Source organism: Nansenia antarctica (genome assembly GCF_963989245.1).
Source record: "Nansenia antarctica genome assembly, chromosome: 8".
NCBI lineage: Eukaryota > Metazoa > Chordata > Actinopteri > Argentiniformes > Microstomatidae > Nansenia > Nansenia antarctica.
The window spans coordinates 40,949,835-40,969,167 of record NC_137678.1 but is presented as its reverse complement, the minus strand read 5'-3'; the positions used below and the strand labels follow the sequence as shown (position 1 = coordinate 40,969,167).

Here is a 19,333-nt window from a genome sequence, read left to right as displayed (position 1 = left end):
AGTTGAATGTGTTTCTGTTTAATATGTAGCCTAATGTTTGAGTGTAGAATATGTTATGTATGTGTATACATGTATGTATAATACCTTTTGGTTGACAGCAAATGGAAGAGAGGAGGATAGGGAGGATAAGGAGAGAGAGCAGGATGGAAGCAAGAACCAGCAAGAACCAGGTGAGAAAGTGGACAGGTAGTCAAGACCACATAGGTAAGTAGCCTTGAGAACCGATGGTTCTGGAGCCTAATGGCCCATAGGGCAGGAGCCTATCTCCTGTTTCCGTAGCGTGAGGCGGCTTAATGTACAAGTACACCCCTGGACATGACGCTGGTATGAGGCAGGGTCTTACCCCTGGGGGGGGGGGGTCCATGCCACGGTCCATGCCACCCCCCCAAGGCAGCAAACCTAGGGGAAACACTGCTACCCCTCTTCAACTGGTGTCAATTCCTGTTCCTGTGTTTCTCTCTCTCTCTCTCTCCCTCTCCTTTTCACACTGTACTGAAGCAGAAAAAAGCACAGCATATTATACTACGGTCTGCTCGATTCCAACCCTCTCAAAAAGCCTAGCAACCACCTCAGACCCTAACCTCAGATGTCAGGTGGTCTAACTGTGTGTGTGTGTGTGTGTGTGTGTGTGTGTGTGTGTGTGTGTGTGTGTGTGTAGGGCATCCATCGTCTCTACGAGGAGGGAGACGACGGGGAAGAGCCGGACGAGGGCATGGAGGACTGTGGAGAGGAAGAGGAGGAGGACGAGGAAGAGGAACGAGAGAGGGACAGGGAGGGCCTGAACGAGTCCACGCAGAACAAGGACCGCCCCCTCCCGGAGAGACGCTCTCGCCGGCTGAAGTCGGAGGTGAGCGACGAGGAGGAAATATGAAATTACAGCATAGGAGAAAGTATATAATGCATTATGTAATGTGTTAATGTTACATGATTTCTTTTTTTTTTTATATTGTGATTTGCCAGTTGTAAACACACTTGGGAATTTCGTGTACAGTGGTATGTAGCACAGTGGTATGCTGTATGTAGCATAAATGATAAAAAATGACCAGCCAGTTTTTCATAGAGTTGCATCGGGCAGCCATATTATATGTTAATAAGCCATGGTGTCATTTTTGTAGAAAAACATTGTTAGGCAGTTAGGAGTTTTCATTATTTAGGTTGTGTCTCGCGATTGTCCACAATGGGGCCTTTGCAGCCTGTGCGTTTGGAGAGATCAGCGAGAGATCTCTCTCCCTCCCTCGCCAGAGAACTGTGGGTAAATCTGCCCGTCACCCTGTGTGTCATCGGGTCACATGACTGTGGTAATAGCATTATCTCTCCCAGTAGCACGGCTTATTTCTCATCAGTTCCCTGAGGATATGTTACTGTGGGTAGTGTAGTTTTTTGTGTGTAGTTTTTTAACATGCTTCTATAACTTACAGTACATCACACTGATGGAATGGTCAATGAAGCATGCTGGTATGGATGGAGATACCCAGAGGTTCTGCACTACTTGTGTGTGTAGGAGATTACGGTGTGTAGGGAGTTACTAGAAATCATTACTCTGTCCCCCCCCCCCCCCCCCCGCAGCATGTCCTAGATTTCCAGCTGCAGCGATCTCACCAGGGGGGGTGGATGGTGTTTGTCATTCCTACAGGATCTAACTGTTTCCTGGAGACGTTTTCATCTTTCAGGACTTTTCCCTGATGTTGTGTTATGTTCCTGTCTCCTTCCAGAGGGAAAACAAAGAGCCGAAAAGGCTGCAGATCTTTGGCAGCGGCCCCAAGATGGTGGGGTTGGAGATTGTGCCAGCTGGTGAGGACCACTCCATTTACTCCACTTTGACTCAACAGACGGGTATTCCATCGACGTTGCTAAAGGAAAGTCCAGGTTTATTTTGATTTAAGTTTCACGAGACGGATAAAAAAAAACAAGCCTGGATTTTCCTTTAGCAACGTTGATGGAATACCCCCCCTGATGCTGCTGTGAAAACACAGTTTTTCTCCAAGCAGAGCTGTAGCCAAGCGAAGCAACGCCGTTCGTTCAACGATGTTTCGTAAAAGAGACTCTCGACACTCAGCCCTTATTATAGTCTTAGTTTCAGAGGCTGCAAAATGTTCTACAGTTTTAGAAACTCGTTTTTTATACTGATTTATATTGCCATGCAATCAACTTGTCAGTCAATTGTTGGATTTTTTGCTCTAGGCACAGAGTCAGCCATCTCCGGCACCGATTAGGTGCCTTGCTTAAGGGCACATGCAAACTCCCTCCTGAGGCGGCGATCGAACCAGCAACCTTCTAATTGCTAGCCGGCCTCTCGCTAATCACTAGGCTACCCCCCCCCTCTCTTTGCCATATTAATAGCGTTTTTTTTCTTCTTTCCCCACACGAGAAGACGACGGATTTAATAAGAAGCAGCGTCACCTCAAGGCTCAAGCCTTCGCCATTAAGATGCGGCCGCGCAAGGAGACCCTCGAGGTCAACTTTGTGAGTACCCGACGACCCGCCGCTGCACTCTGCTGTGGGCGTGCGTCCCGATAGTCTACGGTGGTCCCCTCTCCTAGTAAGTCCCCTTTTGCTTAATTTTAGACTCACCTGAAGTCACTCAGGAGAGGTTAATGAAGCAACATGGTGGACGAACTATACCTGGACATGTACATTCACCTGTCCACTTCTCTTAACATCACCCTGGATGATGATGATGATGATGAAGAGGAGACAAGGAGAGGAGGCCACTTGAGACTATTGGGACACACCACCAGATCTCTACACTAGCCCGTGTAGCTGCCTGTACTCACTGTGGCTTGTGTGTTGTGTGTTCTGATTGGTAGATCCCGCAGATTGACATGTACATGTGCCAGATGTGTGGCCGCGGCGACGAGGAGGACCGCCTCCTGCTGTGTGACGGCTGTGACGACAGCTACCACACCTTCTGCCTGATCCCGCCCCTCCAGGACGTGCCCAAGGGGGACTGGCGCTGCCCCAAGTGTGTCGCAGAGGTACGTAAAAACACTGATGACCAAACCCTGTAATGAACCTTCCTTGGCCACTACTCTTACCCCCTACTCCCTAGATACTACCTCTACCCCCTAGATACTACCTCTACCCCCTAGACACTACCTCTACCCCCTAGACACTACCTCTACATCCTAGACATTACCTCTACCCCCTAGGCACTACCTCTACCCCCTAGACACTACCTCTACATCCTAGACACTACCTCTACATCCTAGACACTACCTCTACATCCTAGACACTACTCCTACCTCCTTCAAATCTACATAGCCCTCTCACCGAATGACTATAGTCCCATTGACAATCTCTGTAATTGCATTGAGCAAATAAATGCCTGGATGACACAAAACTTCCTCCAACTAAACAAGGACAAAACAGAGATAATTGTATTCGGTGCACCTGACAAAAGATCGAAAGTCAGTGCAAAACTTGATTCTCTCTCTCTTCAAACAAAAAAACTGGTCAGAAATCTTGGTGTAATTCTAGACTCCGATCTAAACTTCAACAGCCACATAAACTCTAACTAAATCAGCCTACTATCACCTGAAAAACATAACAAGAATGAGAGGTTTCATGTCCAAGATGAAAAACTCATCCATGCATTTGTTTCGAGTAGACTTGATTATTGTAATGGTCTACTAACAGGCCTATCTAAAGGAGCTGTTCGTAAATTGCAGCTCATCCAAAATGCCGCTGCTAGGGTCCTAACAAAAACAAAGACGTTTTAACACATTACACCAATCCTGAGAGCCCTGCACTGGCTACCAGTCTATCAGAGAATTGAATTCAAAGTCTTTCTAATCAAATACAAATCACAAAATGGTCTTGGACCAAAATACATATCAGATCTCCCACCCCATGTTCCCGCTTTCAGTTACGCTGCCGCATGCTCCTGGAAGAAATCAAACAGGCCTAAACCCTTAAAAAATATTTCAATCTAAGCTAAAAAACCTTCATGTTTTGCAGCAGTTATGATTAAACACTTCTATCAATGTATTGTATCCATTAACTATTGTCTTATTAAATGTTTTATCTATTTACATCTTATATTTGCTTTTATTCATTGTAATTTTTATTTTCTTACTATCCTCCTCTTGCTGTATTTTTTAATAATGTATGTAAAGGTAAAACACTTTGAATTGCCCCTGTTGTATGAAATGTGCTATACAAATAAACTTGCCTTGCCTAGACACTACCTCTACCCCCTAGACACTACCTCCTACCCCCTAGTGGTACTCAACCTTGTCCTAATCAGGAGCCACATTGACGAAAAAATATTTTTGCAAGAGCCACAATCCAAAAACGCTCCTTTCCTCCCTGAAACCATTATGCATTTGAGAATATGGATAATAGTAATATGTTACTAAGGAATGAAAAGCATAATGTACAGTGCAATAACTGTGATTTATTATTTTCACTGCAACCACAAAACACACATTGCTGATCATCACTGCCCATAACAACAGATAACAGACAGCATGTTTACTGATCACCACTGCCCATAACAACAGATAACAGACAGCATGTTTACTGATCACCACTGCCCATAACAACAGATAACAGACAGCATGTTTACTGATCACCACTGCCCATAACAACAGATAACAGACAGCATGTTTACTGATCACCACTGCCCATAACAACAGATAACAGACAGCATGTTTACTGATCACCACTGCCCATAACAACAGATAACAGACAGCATGTTTACTGATCACCACTGCCCATAACAACAGATAACAGACAGCATGTTTACTGATCACCACTGCCCATAACAACAGATAACAGACAGCATGTTTACTGATCACCACTGCCCATAACAACAGATAACAGACAGCATGTTTGCTGATCATCACTGCCCATAACAACAGATAACAGACAGCATGTTTACTGATCATCACTGCCCATATAACAGCAGATTATAGACAGCAGGGGTTGTCAGAAGAGTAATGTTGTACTTACTTCACACTCAATGTGATTTCTGACACTCCTTCTGCCGCACAAGTGATTTGAAGTCGGGCTCTGCGCTGGAAACGGCGATCCGAAGGGCCTCTGTTGTGTGCTGCAGACTCAATCTGTTTCGGTTGCGACATTTAATTTTTGAGAGCGCAGAGAATGCTGCTTCACACCGGTATGTGGACGGAAACATTGAGATGATGCGTCTTGTATGTGGTAGATGGCTAGATGCCCCACCAGTTTCCAAAAGTCCACGACATCTGTAATCCGAAACTGACGCTGAAGTTCATCTGAGCTCTTTAACTCCACAAACTCCATTTGAAGCTGCACAAGTCCGAGCTGGTCGCTTATTTGCTTCATTTCACTGACCTCAATCAGGAATGGGTTTTTCACAAGTAGAAAAATATTGCTATGATCCTTGAAGTCGTGGAATCTTGATGTGTAGTTTTGCTTGAGCTCAGTTAGCACGTCACAGAATTGTGATTGACAGGGCGGGAGAGCGTCCGCATGCGTCGCCATCACTTTCTGCACGGTGGGGAAGAAATGGTAATCAGAACCACGGACACTTCGTTCGAGTACATCCAGTTTGTCAGAAAATACTCTTGACAGCCGTGTAGAGCTCATACACGGTCTTGTTTCTTCCCTGCATCTTGAGATTAAGTTCGTTCAAGTGCTGCGTAATGTCACACAGGAACGCAACAGACAGCCCCCACTCTTTATCATCCAAAAAGGAAAATCGGGAAGTCTCCCCTTGGCCGACAATGAAGGATTTCAGGGGTTCAAGCAGGTCCATGAAATGTGCAAGCATACGTCCTTTAGACAGCCATCTGATCTCGGTGTGTAACACCAAATCTCCATAGTGAGTGTCAAACTCCTCACACAGCAGTTTAACATTTAAGTGGTTTCTTGCACGGGCCCTGATATAATTAACCAATTCGATTACATTTGCCATCACTTCATTCAGACATTTGAACTTAGCAAACAAGGCTTGTTGATGCACAATACAATGGTATGAGAAAATACCCTCAGCAGCAACCCTGCCGTTTTTCAGCGTTTCTTTCAGCAAAGCCTCGGCTCCGTTCCTCTTACCTAGCATCGCCGGTGCGCCATCTGTTGTGAATGCTGCGATTTTTTCTGGTCCAATGTTAAACTTTTCTAATGTTTCCAGCACTGCGTTTTTTATTTCAATGCCCGTTGTTCCATTTTCCAGTGAAACCATGTCAAGCAGTTCTTCTGTAATGTCAAACTTACTGTTGATCGCTCGGATAAAGATGAGTAATTGTGGCGTGTCATTGATATCCAAGCTTTCGTCCATTGCAAGGCTGACAAACTCAGCGGATGACAGTTTGTCCTTAAGAGTTGTGTGCGTGTGCGTGCGTGTGCGTGTGCGTGTGCGTGTGCGTGTGCGTGTGCGCGTGCGTGTGTGTGTGTGTGTGTGTGTGTGTGCGTGCAATGTTCTCTGAAATGTCTGATGCCCTCCTAGGTACAGTAGAATCCGACAGTTGAATTTTTTTGGCCTCTCGCCTGGTCGTTCCAGGTCTTTTTTCTCAGGATACAACGTTGAAAAAGCCAGCAGTACGCAATCCTTCACCATTTCTCCATCAGTATATAGCTTCATCTTTTTCATCAGTTCATGTGTGATTTTGTAGGATGCCTCTGTCGCTCTTTCACTCGTATTAGTGTGGAATACGTTTTTTTGAGCAGTTCGGTTCTGTTTGAGTCTCGCCAGCTTTTCCGCCCTCAGCTCTCCACCTTTCGGAAAGTCGGTACTGAACTTCGGGTGTTTTGTGTCGTGATGGCGCTGCAAATTGGACCTTTTAAATTGTGAAATGACGTTGTCACAAAGCAGGCAGATGCATTTTCCCGAACCGGTGGAGACGAAGAAAAACTCGAGTTCCCAGTCCTCTTTAAATGTTCGATATTCCTCTTCATATTTTCGTTTCCTATATTCCTTTGCCATTTTTGCATAGTGCTGTTAGCTAGTTTTCCCAGTGTGACGGAGCAATTATCTCGCGCACCTGCAATCAGAGCGCGAAACCTGAACTAATGTGTGATTGGTTGTTCAGAGGGATGGGGGGGGCGGCTTAATCCGCTTGTTAAATCGTGACGTGTTTCCGGGTCCAACGTTGGCTGAGGCGCTGTCTTCGAAATGGAGAAATAATAATAATAATGAATTATATTTATATAGCGCTTTTCCGAGGCTCAAATACCCTGACAATATGGAGAAAATGGGAAAGTGCTGTGTCCCTTGTTGAATGAATAGATCCGAGTCTAAAAAACGATTAAACTGTCATACTACCGCTGTAGTTCAGAGGTACTCTGGTGCGGAGAATTTCTGGTTTGGACTCGGAAATAGTTAAACGTCACTTTTGACGTCAGACTTAACAAGCGGATAGACTGATGTGTGACTTGTGAGTGATAATGAAATGTTGATGAATTCTGCTGACAATGTTTTTGTTTTTCGTTTTTTAATTTTTTTTTATTTTTTTTTTAATTTTTTGGAGTGGGACTTAAAAGAGCCGCAACTCGTCTTAAAGGAGCCGCATGCGGCTCGCGAACCGCGGGTTGAGTATCGCTGCCCTAGACACTACCTCTACCCCCTAGACACTACCTCCTAACCCCTAGACACTCTTTCTACTCCCTACTCCTGGGCACTTCATGTAGATCTGAAAGTGCCGGGATAGGCGTCAGTAATATGCTTATAGCTCCACCATGCAGTCTGTTTTGGATATCCAATCATTTTAGATCTATGGTCTATGTCTATGCAAGAGCTATGGGGTAGATTTGGCATAAGATTTGAGTGTACAGTGAGGTTTGAGTGTACAGTGAGAGTGAGATTTGTTTACAACCATAGTTTGGATTGTCTTTCCATGAGATAATAGTGCCATCTGCCACACCCAGTCTCATATCTGTTGGGAACAGGTTTGTTCATACATGCTGTCTGTGTCTGTGTGTCTGTGTGTGTGTGTGTGTGTCCACCACAGGAGTGCAGTAAGCCACGGGAGGCGTTTGGCTTCGAGCAGGCCGTCAGGGAGTACTCCCTCCAGAGCTTTGGGGAGATGGCCGATCACTTCAAGTCTGACTACTTCAACATGCCCGTGCACGTAGGTGTTGCTCTGTGGTCCAGTATCACAACCTTGAATGTCAAAATACTATAATAATAATAATAGTTTTTTACTTCACATTTTGCACTACTGCAATCCACTTAAACAACGGTGACTGCATTATATACCGTTGATCATAGAGCGCCAGGGAAAGGTCACTGAAGTGCAGGGTGAAGTTGGTGTTTGGTAGAACCACATTAAAGTTCTAACGAGTACTCTCTTTGGTTATTTCCTCATCGCGTGGCCTTCAACCCCACTCACCCTGACTGTCCAGTCCCAGTCAAGCCTGAAGAAGCCATAACATTGCAAACATTTCACTCTCTTACTTTATTTTTAACTAAAACTAACTAAAACATAGCTAACATTTCAAAACGGGAGTGTCTTTACCACAGAGATAGAACTGTACATCTAAGTCATTTAGCAGACACTTATCCAAAGCGACTTCCAATACGTACATTTGTCAAGTGAGTCAACTATACATCAGTCATTGTAAGTAAACAAAGAACAACTGCCATAGGCACAGTGCCAGAGAAAGGATGACTTTCTTTAGTTTTGTTCCAAGTTCTGGTAATGTAGTGTCAAGCCAAAGTGTCTTAAGGGTATGAGCTGGAACAACACAGTGAGCAGCTCTGTCCTCTGTCCTCTCCCCCACTCCCCTCTTCTCTCTGTCCTCTCCCCCACTCCCCTCTTCTCTCTGTCCTCTCCCCCACTCCCCTCTTCTCTCTGTCCTCTCCCCTTTCCTCTCTCCTCTCTCCCCACAGATGGTGCCCACGGAGCTGGTGGAGAAGGAGTTCTGGAGGCTGGTGAGCAGCATCGAGGAGGACGTCATCGTGGAGTACGGCGCCGACATCAGCTCCAAGGAGGTGGGCAGCGGCTTCCCCGCCAGAGACGGCAAGAGGAGGCTTCTTGGAGACGAGGAGGTAATGGCAGCGCTCCACACGCACGTCTTCATGTCGAAGTGGCCCAAAAAAATAAAAGAAATCTCCCTCATTCTAATCATGTGACCGTCTGCATGGCTGAATCCAAATTCCAAAATTCCTATCTCATGATCTCACACAAACACCCCCCCCCCCCCCCCCCCCCCCCCCCACACACACACACACACACCGTTATTACAATAATGTTAACGATAATCCCATTTTAAAGTTGATATAAAAGGGCGTTCTTTGTCTTGCTGTAGGGCCTGCACTAAAACCGCACTAAAACCATACTACTGTTTGTGAGAGACACTTGACCACACTTGACTCCCCCCCCCCCCCCCCCCCCCCCCCTCTCCCCAGGAGTATGCCAACTCTGGGTGGAACCTGAACAACATGCCTGTCCTGGAGCAGTCGGTGCTGACCCACGTCAACGTGGACATCTCTGGCATGAAGGTGCCCTGGCTCTACGTGGGCATGTGCTTCTCTTCCTTCTGCTGGCACATCGAGGACCACTGGAGCTACTCCATCAACTTCCTGCACTGGTAAGGCCGCTATACATACACACACACACACACACACACACACACACACACACACTCTAGATTACACAGACAGGCATCATATAGCACAAACATCTAACGTGTTCCTCCATAGGTAGAAACAGACAAGACATTTACATGCAACGATACACACGATTCACTCAAGGTTTAAGGGAAGGGTTTTAATGCATAGACCTCCTTCCCCCCCCCCCCCTCATCTTTAGGGGAGAGCCTAAGACGTGGTATGGGGTCCCGGCCCATGCCGCGGAGCAGCTGGAGGCGGTGATGAAGAAGCTGGCGCCGGAGCTGTTTGACTCCCAGCCCGACCTGCTGCACCAGCTGGTCACCATCATGAACCCCAACGTCCTCATGGAGCACGGCGTCCCGGTGGGTGTGTGTGTGGGGTGGGGGTAGGGGTAGGGGTGGGGGTGGTTGTGGTTGTGGGTGTGTAGTGTGTGTGTGTGTGTGTGTGTGTGTGTGTGTGTAGTGGGTAGGTATGTAGTGTGTGTGTGTGTGTGTGTGTGTGTGTGGGGGGGGGGGGGGTGTGGGTGTGGGTGTGGGTGTGGGTGGGTGTGGAGTGTGTGTTTGTGTGTGGGTGTGTAGTGTGTGTTTGTGGGTGTGGATGGGTGTGTGTGTGTGTGTGTAGGGTGCACGTGTGATGGAGGGGTTGTATATGTGTGTTTTGCATGTGTGTGTGAGTCTGTTTACATCTGGTCGTTTACTTTTTTGCCATTTAGCAGACGCCTTTATCCAAAGCGACTTGCAACAAACACTGGTCTTGTTGGATAGTTCCCTAGCGTATGTTATATTCATGCAGACCTGGTCTTCATAGAAGCTTCTAGTCCTGAACTTGTGTGTGTGTGTGTGGCTTCAGGTGTTCCGGACGAACCAGTGTGCAGGAGAGTTCATCGTGACCTTCCCCAGGGCCTACCACAGTGGCTTCAACCAGGGCTACAACTTTGCAGAAGCTGTCAACTTCTGCACGGCTGATTGGGTGAGTTTAAACACAACCAATCTTGGGTTTTTCCCCCCCCCCCTTCTTCACTGTTGTATGCACTGGGTCCTGAGGCGTACTGTGTGAGTGTGTCCTTCATGCCTTATTCATGTGAGGGAACAATAGCAGGTGGCGAGGTATTGAATCCTGCCTGAGACGCCTTCCCTGCTGAGGGCCCTTCTGCTGGGGAAGAATGGGAGGAATGTGAAGGTTTAGCGGTCTCACCCACTCAAGGATAACTGTCTCCTCCACTGTGTGTGTGTGTGTGTGTGTGCGCACATGCGTTTATGTTTCCCTGTGTGTGTTTGTGTGTGGGTCCTTGTTTCATTGTGTGTGTGTGTGTGTGTGTGTGTGTGTGAACTTAGCTGCCCATGGGCCGTCAGTGCGTGGCCCACTACCGCCGGCTGCACCGCTACTGCGTCTTCTCCCATGAGGAGCTGCTGTGCAAAATGGCCGCCGACCCGGAGAGCCTGGACGTGGAGCTGGCCGCCTCCGTCTTCAAGGAGATGGGAGTGATGATGGAGGAGGAGACCCGACTCAGACAGGCCATACTGGAGATGGTGAGGGGGGTGGGGGGGATGGGGGGGTCAAACTTGTTGTTTTTAAATCACCAACTGCCAAAGAATTCTGGAAAACACTCACCACCACCTTGAGTGTTCCAAGTGTTTCATATGGTGTTTACCACAGCAGCGACAGTTTGATTGGCTACCAAATGAAGCGACGTTGTTTTTTAAAAAATGTTTGGTAAGTGAAGTCACCCGTGGCGCTCTAGAATGTTGACAGAGACTTTATTCACCCTTGGTACTAAAAGTTAAACAGATAAACATGTTTGTTGTGGAATAATGATGACACGGGCAGAGAATTGTGTCACGCTTCTCGTCGGTTTTTCCCCATTCAACCAATACCAGTACCAGTACCAACTTAATTCTACCTAGATTACTGAGGGACAGCACCCACAACAGCAGATGAGAATCGGCCCCAGTCTAGTTGACTAGTGTACTGACTGTCCCTTGATGTGTTATTTCCCTCCGTGCCCGTAGGGGGTGCTCTCCTCTGAGCAGGAGGTGTTTGAGCTGGTCCCCGACGACGAGCGGCAGTGTCAGAAGTGTAAGACCACGTGTTTCCTGTCCGCCTTGACCTGCTCCTGCAACCCTGACCGCCTGGTCTGTCTGCACCACGCCGCCGAGCTCTGCGACTGCCCCCTCGACAACAAGTGTCTCCGGTCAGTCCCTAGGATGGATGGATGGATGGATGGATGGATGGATAGAATTGCATTTGAACCATCTAGCAGACTCTTTTATCCAAAGCAACTTAAAGACAGACAGAGAGAGACAAAGAGAGACAGAGAGTGACAGACAGAGAGAGACAGAGAGTGACACAGACAGAGACAGACAGAGACAGACAGAGAGAGACAGAGAGAGACAGAGAGAGACAGAGAGAGACAGAGAGAGACAGAGAGTGACAGAGAGAGAGAGAGAGAGAGAGACAGAAAGAGAAAGAGAGAGAGAGAGAGACAGAGAGAGAGACAGAGAGAGAGACAGACAGAGACAGACAGAGACAGACAGAGACAGACAGACAGAGACAGACAGAGACAGACAGAGACAGACAGAGAGAGACAGAGAGAGACAGAGAGAGAGACAGACAGAGACAGACAGAGACAGACAGAGACAGACAGAGACAGACAGAGACAGACAGAGACAGACAGAGACAGACAGAGACAGACAGAGAGAGACAGAGAGAGACAGAGAGAGAGAGAGAGAGAGACCGGTGCTGATGTTCTCCTGTGTGTGTGTGTTCTCAGCTACAGGTATGACCTGGAGGAGTTCCCGTCCATGCTGTACGGGGTGAAGTCCCGGGCCCAGTCCTATGACACCTGGGTGAAGCGGGTCAGCGAGGCCCTGGCTGCAGACCACAAGAACAAGAAAGGTAGGAGGCCCGTCGCCTGTGGCTCTTAGGAAAGATATCACTCTCCAGTGTTTCCCCTACCATTGCCTTGGGGGGGCGGGCCGCCCTCCCAACGGAACCCCCCGCCCCCCCAAGAAAGAGGAATTATTACGGACGTAGACACCAAACATCTGACAAGCAGGCTAAAATATCAGCGTTTTTTAAACGCACCCAACCCGAATCTGGCGAGTGGCAAGCCCATAGGCTCGTTGGTAACGTTAGTCCGCCGTAGTCTCGCATAGCCAGACCTATCTCTCCACACTTCGCGCTGTGCCAGCGCTGGAGAATAATACAAGATTTTGCGCAAGTGTGCGCGCGAGACGCGAGACTTTTTGCCGGCTGTGATGTCTGCAGATTGAAAGTAAGCAAGTTGAAACGTTAGCAAATACAGGGCTTAAAGTACTCCGGCACAGTGCCGGATTTCCGGCGCGGGAGAATAAAAAAACAAAAAAAAACTGCAATTGCGGCATTGCGCCGACGTGGTGGCGGGGGCGCTGTTTCACAAATAACTTAGCTTTCGTGTTTGCTAGCGAAACAGCTGATAGTTGATGTTGACTGCTCAAGGAGAATACATATTTGAAAGTACAGAATGCCTGAGAGCCTTATATTGCATTATATTACATTATATTTTGAATGGCCATCTGGTGCCTGAATATAGTTTTTTCCTTTACATATATAATGACATTTCCACCATAAATTGATGGCGAAAGGGCACAAATTGGTGCATATCAATTCACCAGAATGCAAGAAATTAAGTGTTTGATGCTCGTTTAAGGACCCCCAGACAGCCCTGCTTCATGGGTCCCCCCCGATGTCAAACACCACTGGTACCACCTCCGCCTCATTTTGAGCCAGGAAAAACCCTGAGTAGTGACGGGAAGCCTTATGTGACGTGGTGCCAAGAAGGAGAATATAAGTGATAGTGGCTTAATAAGTAATCAGTTTGTTCTTTTAAAGACATGTATATATTTTATTCTGTATTGTTATAGTGATAGTGGCTTAATAAGTGATGCAATCAGTTTGGCCTTTTAAAGACATCTATTTTTATTTATTTTTTATTAAGTATAAAACAGTATTATGAATGAATGAATGAATGGTCTTTATTGTCATTACAGTTTTTCCCAATTGCTAAAACACAAAAGCCAATTCTCTAAACCAAATGACCAGTGGTGTGCCGTCAGGGCCAGCAAGGCCTTCTCTGCTGGCCTAAACATCATCAGAATATACATTTTATTTTAATATATTTTTTCCACAAATATGTATTAATGATTCCCCATAGTCTATTCTCTTCATTTCATAGCTTTCCTCTTGGTTGCGCTGCTTCCAGTCTCCGATTGAGATTTGGAGGGCTGGCCTTTATGTTAGAGCTTTTATCCAATCAAAATGTGTTGCTAGGGGGCTCCAAAATCTGCCTGCCTGCACAATAAACGGTGCCGCGAATTCGACCTGTAACTTAACGTTGGAACGAGAAAACCTGTGGCGTACCTAGTAAACCTACGTAGATGCGAGCAAAAGCAACAACGGCGCCTGCTGTAAGGCTCAATGATGTCAGCACCCAGCACGTCTTTTGATTGGATACGCACTATTGATACGCACTATTGATACGCACTATTGATATTCACTATTGAGATGCGTAACTATGCCGGTAGATGTGAAACTTTTGAAAGTGCGCAGGGAAACGGAGATCCACAACGAAAGCTTTCGTTGACTGATCGATAATACTGATCGATTGTGTCCTGTTTTTGGGTAAACAATAACTTTCATTTAGGGGACACGATGAAAGCACCGAGTCCACAAACAGAGGAAACTACGTTGAGCTTCTTTCTTTTCTGGCTGAAAACAACCCAGATTTACATTACCACCTGTCCACAAACAAAGTGTTTACTGGGACGTCAGGCAAAATACAAAACGACCTGATTTTTGCTATTGCTGAAGTGATGGGAGAAGAGATCAAAATGGAGATTAAAAAGGCACCCTTTGTCGCTATTATGGTGGACGAGACGACAGACGTGGGTAATGTAGCGAAGATGTTAGTTTAACACTCTTCATTGTAAATGCGGATTTATTGATTAAAAATGCTTCGGAAATATTAATATAACTCTGTTGTACTTGTCTGACTATGTTAAGGTGATGCAACGCCCGGTTATACTGTGTTTCTGTCTAGTTTCTAGAGCCATGGCGTCATAACGATGGTATTAAGAGGTAGAATAATTCAGGTAGGAATGTGTCGGACATCACTGAAGGCCTAGGTGTGAAATGCACCGCCCGCCACTGCAAATGACCAGTTCTCTAAACACATTTAATAAAACTAGCTCCCATTTGCCAAAACCATAAACACATTTCACATGAAGACACAATTCACAAAACACAATCCTCCTTTTCTCATAAATCTAAACGTCAAAATGTCAAATTCTCAAATTAAAGCTCATGTGATGCAAAATGCTTGCCACAGTCAGCAACATTTTAACACAATGAACACACCTGGCTTCATTCATTAAACATAACGACTCAAAATGTAAGACACTTGTTGCAAATTATTTTGGTGTGTGTGTGTGTGTGTGTGTGTGTGTGTGTGGTATAGTTCCATAAATAAATTAAAAAACATCACACCCTGAACATTGTTTTCAGTGAGTATTGTTGTGTGTAATGGATCCTCTGTAGTGTTTGCATTGAGTTGTGATACAGTACAGTATTGTACATTGTTACGGTACATGTGGGAATACGGTAACATTTTTCAAACCTTTATTTACGTAAAACTCGATAGGACAACAGTGCAACAACTTCGCGGCTGAACTTTAGTAAAATTTCGGACATCATATGCCATTTAAAGGGGGGAAATAGATATCTAAAAATGCATGACTATCATGCAAAATCAGCCTTACTGTAATGTAAAATATGTAATGTTAGATATAACGTTAGACAGGGAGCGCAGATTTATTTTTATGCATGACTATCATACATGTGGGAAAACTAGGGTTAGGGTTAGGTGCTAGGGTTACAGTAAGGTTAGGGTTAGGATTAGGGGTAGGGTTTGAGTTTAGAAAAGTGTGTTGTGTTTAGAGTTTTGGGAAAATGGAGGAAAGTTTTGTGAAATGTGTTTTAGCAATTGAGAAAAACTGTAATACAGTACAGGTACCATACAACGAAATTTAGGAGGGGGGGCTCCCCTGGTGCTTGGAAAAAGACTAAAAACACGAGGGCCAAGGGTAAAATAAAAAAGGGAAAAGAGCTGGTTTACATAAATAAAGGCTATGTACACTATCTACTATACTACTATACTATACAATAAAACACTGTGCTGTACTCTATGCTATGCTATAAATATCCTAACTTTTCCTATATCTGAACCTTATGTACACAAGGGTTGTCATATTGCACATAGTATTGTTGCACATTCATTTAAAGTATTAATGCATTTGAACATTGAGACATATATTTTGTATTGACTATAAAATAGTATTAATGCATTTAAACATTGAGACAAGAAGCTGTCTTCTGTACCCGCTCTCCCAATATCTCAAACTGTGACCCCCCTCCCCAAGAAAAAGTTTCAGGCACAGGATTTTTTCCCACTTTAAGCCCTGCAAATGTAATTGCTGAGTGTTCTGACAGAGAAAGTTGGTTAAAATTGGTCGTTATTATCGTGACTAGAAAGTGTCTGACTATAGTTCCATAGTGTAAATTAGGGGTGTAACGGATCGCCCCCCACGGTTCGGCACGCATGTGTACCGCGGATCAATTGCAAAATGTAACCAAGTAATAATATTACTTAATATTAGTCAATATCCCTTGTAAATCACAATGTAGAGTTGCCATGAAAAGATAGACGCGACAGTTGCGTGCTTTGTTTTACTCTAAAGCGCAATGATAATGAAAGAAAAAAATCCAGAACAAGGCTGCGTTCGTAAATTCGCTCTGGAATCTGATCAGCATTCATGGAACGCCTCTTGTCCAATCAAATTACTTGGTCCCTTTATGACGTCGGACCCAGTGTGCTCTCCGGCGCTCTCAGACCAAATTTACGAACGCAGCCCAAGTGTTTCATGGCGAGTAGAGTAGTGCTGCTAATGTTGGCGACAGAGAAGAACTCGAAATGCCTCCCTCGTCATTTAAATCCCATGTATGGGAGCACTTTGGCTTTTCTGTCAATTATAACAATGACGGACAAAGTGTGGTCGATAAAAAAGTTACGGTGTTTAAGCGTTGTGCAACGAGAAAGTCGTACGAGCATGGCCACACATTTGCCGTGACATCACCCTGGTGTGTTGACGGGAGGCACGAAAAAGGCAGCTTGACAACCTCTGATAATGTAGCCAATGTTTTCATACCATATTTAAAGTAAGGTTTCACTTTATTATTTAGTTAAAAGTGGCATAAAACATGTTTATTTGTCTGCTTTAAAGAGCCCAGTGATTCACTGCTGCAACCAGGTGCCTCCTCCCTCTCTCCTACTGCATCATTTAAGTTGAATGTGTTTCTGTTTAATATGTAGCCTAATGTTTGAGTGTAGATTATGTTATGTATGTATACATGTATGTATGTATACCTTTTGGTTGACAGCAAATGGAAGAGAGGAGGATAGGGAGGATAAGGAGAGAGAGCAGGATGGTGTCGGCTCGGCACACCAGAGAGAGAGCGAGCAAGAACCAGGTGAGAAAGTGGACAGGTAGTCAAGACCACATAAGTAAGTAGCCTTGAGAACCGATGGTTCTGGAGCCTAATGGCCCATAGGGCAGGAGCCTATCTCCTGTTTCCGTAGCGTGAGGCGGCTTAATGTACAAGTACACCCCTGGACATGACGATGGTATGAGGCAGGGTCTTACCCCCTGGGGGGGGGGGGTCCATGCCACGGTCCATGCCACCCCCCCAAGGCAGCAAACCTAGGGGAAACACTGCTCTCTCTCTCTCTCTCTCTCTCTCTCTCTCTCTAATGCTCTCCCAAATCTCCCATCCCGCCATCTTTTTCTTCTGTCTAACCTCTCTCTCTCTCTCTCTCTCTCTCTCTCTCTCTCTCTCTCTCTCTCTCTCTCTCTCTCTCCCCCTCCATTCCTCCCTCTCTCTCCCTCTATTTCTCTCCATTCCTCTCTCTTCATTCCTCTGTCCCTCTCTTTCTCTCTCTCTCCATCCCTCCCTCTCTCCGTCCCTCCCTCTCCCTCTCTCCGTCCCTCCCTCTCCCTCTCTCTCCCTCTATTTCTCTCCATTTCTCTCTCTTCATTCCTCTGTCCCTCTCTTTCTCTCTCTCTCTCCATCCCTCCCTCTCCCTCCCTCCCTCCCTCTCCAGACCTGATAGAGCTGAAGGTTCTGCTGGAGGACGCGGAGGACAGGAAGTACCCAGAGAACAGTCTGTTCCGGCGGCTCAGGGAGATGGTGAAGGAGGCCGAGACCTGCTCCTCCGTGGCCCAGCTGTTGCTCAGCCGCAAGCAGAGGCACAGGTCAGTACACACACATACACACACACACACACACACACATACACACACACACACACACACACACACATCAGGGTTTCCGTTAGAAAAAATTAGTGCCGGTCAACGTGTCCGGGAAGATTTCAATTTACCAGACAAACGTGAGATATTCCGGTCATCATATTAAAATATAATATAGCTGTTTGTCGCGGTGATTACTGTTGTGTAGCCTATATATGCCGTTTAATGTCTATTTCTCATCCGATACGATTAGATGCGAGCTATATAATAAATATAATAATATAGGCTTTCATGATTCGCATGCGCTATGCCATATGTCCAGCGCTGAACGAGCGCCACACTGGGAACTGAACAGACTGCATCGATCAATGAACGGACTCCACATTACGTTAACTGAAGTCTGTTAAATTGTTTGGGATTAATGTGAGTTTTCTATTTTCTCTTTCCAGTTTACCCTTTTTTATCAATAAAACAACGTAATTTCTATAACCAGGTCTCGCTAGTTGGGAAGGCATTTAGTTTAGCTGCCTGTCAAATCATACTTAATCGGACTCGGGAGTATGACAATGAGGAGAACATAACTGTTTATTGAGAAACAATTGATAGGCAGGCTGGGATACGTATATAAAGAAATACCACAATGTCTAGATTTATAACGTTTTATTGAAAAGTGCAAGAGGTTACATTGTAGACTTCTGGCGTGACACATAGGCTAGCCTAATTTCCGTTCATATGCCTTTTATCAGATACAATAAAATAGAATAAAACTCTTTGAAAATAAATAGGCTTTAAATGAACTTGCAATGCGCATAGGCAAATTTCCGTTCGATGTTAATAGGCCTATAGTAGCCTATGCCTTTTCTCAGATAGGGGATAGCCTTAAATAAAATAGCCTAGAGTAAAAACTCTGAAAATAAACAAAAAAATAAAAATGGCTGCTCATATCATTCAGCTACTTATTACGTCGCTTTTTGGCAGCATTGAAGCGTGCAGCTGCGGACTTGAAATCAAAGGTGCAAAGTGTCTCTCCGCAACTTGCAATGCGCATTAGCCGTGTGACCTTGCCCTCCCCAAGGCGACTTCGGTGCGCAGTTTTAATTCGGTTCTGCAGAGAGAATCCTCTCTCTGCAGGCACACTGGAGACGGGAATCAAGCAGGCTATCTTGGCCAGTGTGGCCCACTCTGGGTACATTTCTCTGAAGTCTCGGATGAGGACTTCGCAGGCTGTTGAGAAACGCAAGCCCCAATAACCACGAAGCGCTGTCATGACACCGATGGCATCTCGTTGCACGTTTGTGGCATCGATGACCGGGGCTGTGGCTGGTGCTGAGTCATCATCGCTGGTCATTTCTTGGCCAAAATGACCAATGATGGTCTGGATGGCCGGTTCGGCATATTCTTCAAGCGCTGAGGGGACGGAATGAGTGATAATGAATCAGTGATGGCCTATTTTTTT

The 19,333-nt window shown here is 45.7% G+C and overlaps 1 protein-coding gene across 1 annotated transcript in view; it reads left to right on the top strand.

The window, feature by feature from the left end:
* Positions 1-19,333, top strand: part of kdm5a (lysine demethylase 5A) — a 34,478-nt gene that overhangs the window by 3,686 nt on the left and 11,459 nt on the right. Inside the window, exons 5-17 of the mRNA XM_080537388.1 lie at positions 659-847; positions 1,713-1,791; positions 2,372-2,463; positions 2,808-2,975; positions 7,932-8,051; positions 8,813-8,971; positions 9,332-9,513; positions 9,735-9,897; positions 10,385-10,504; positions 10,870-11,064; positions 11,545-11,726; positions 12,306-12,430; positions 17,730-17,880. Coding sequence (XP_080393514.1) covers positions 659-847; positions 1,713-1,791; positions 2,372-2,463; positions 2,808-2,975; positions 7,932-8,051; positions 8,813-8,971; positions 9,332-9,513; positions 9,735-9,897; positions 10,385-10,504; positions 10,870-11,064; positions 11,545-11,726; positions 12,306-12,430; positions 17,730-17,880 — 1,925 coding nt within the window. The remainder of the gene's footprint in view (positions 1-658; positions 848-1,712; positions 1,792-2,371; positions 2,464-2,807; positions 2,976-7,931; positions 8,052-8,812; positions 8,972-9,331; positions 9,514-9,734; positions 9,898-10,384; positions 10,505-10,869; positions 11,065-11,544; positions 11,727-12,305; positions 12,431-17,729; positions 17,881-19,333) is intronic.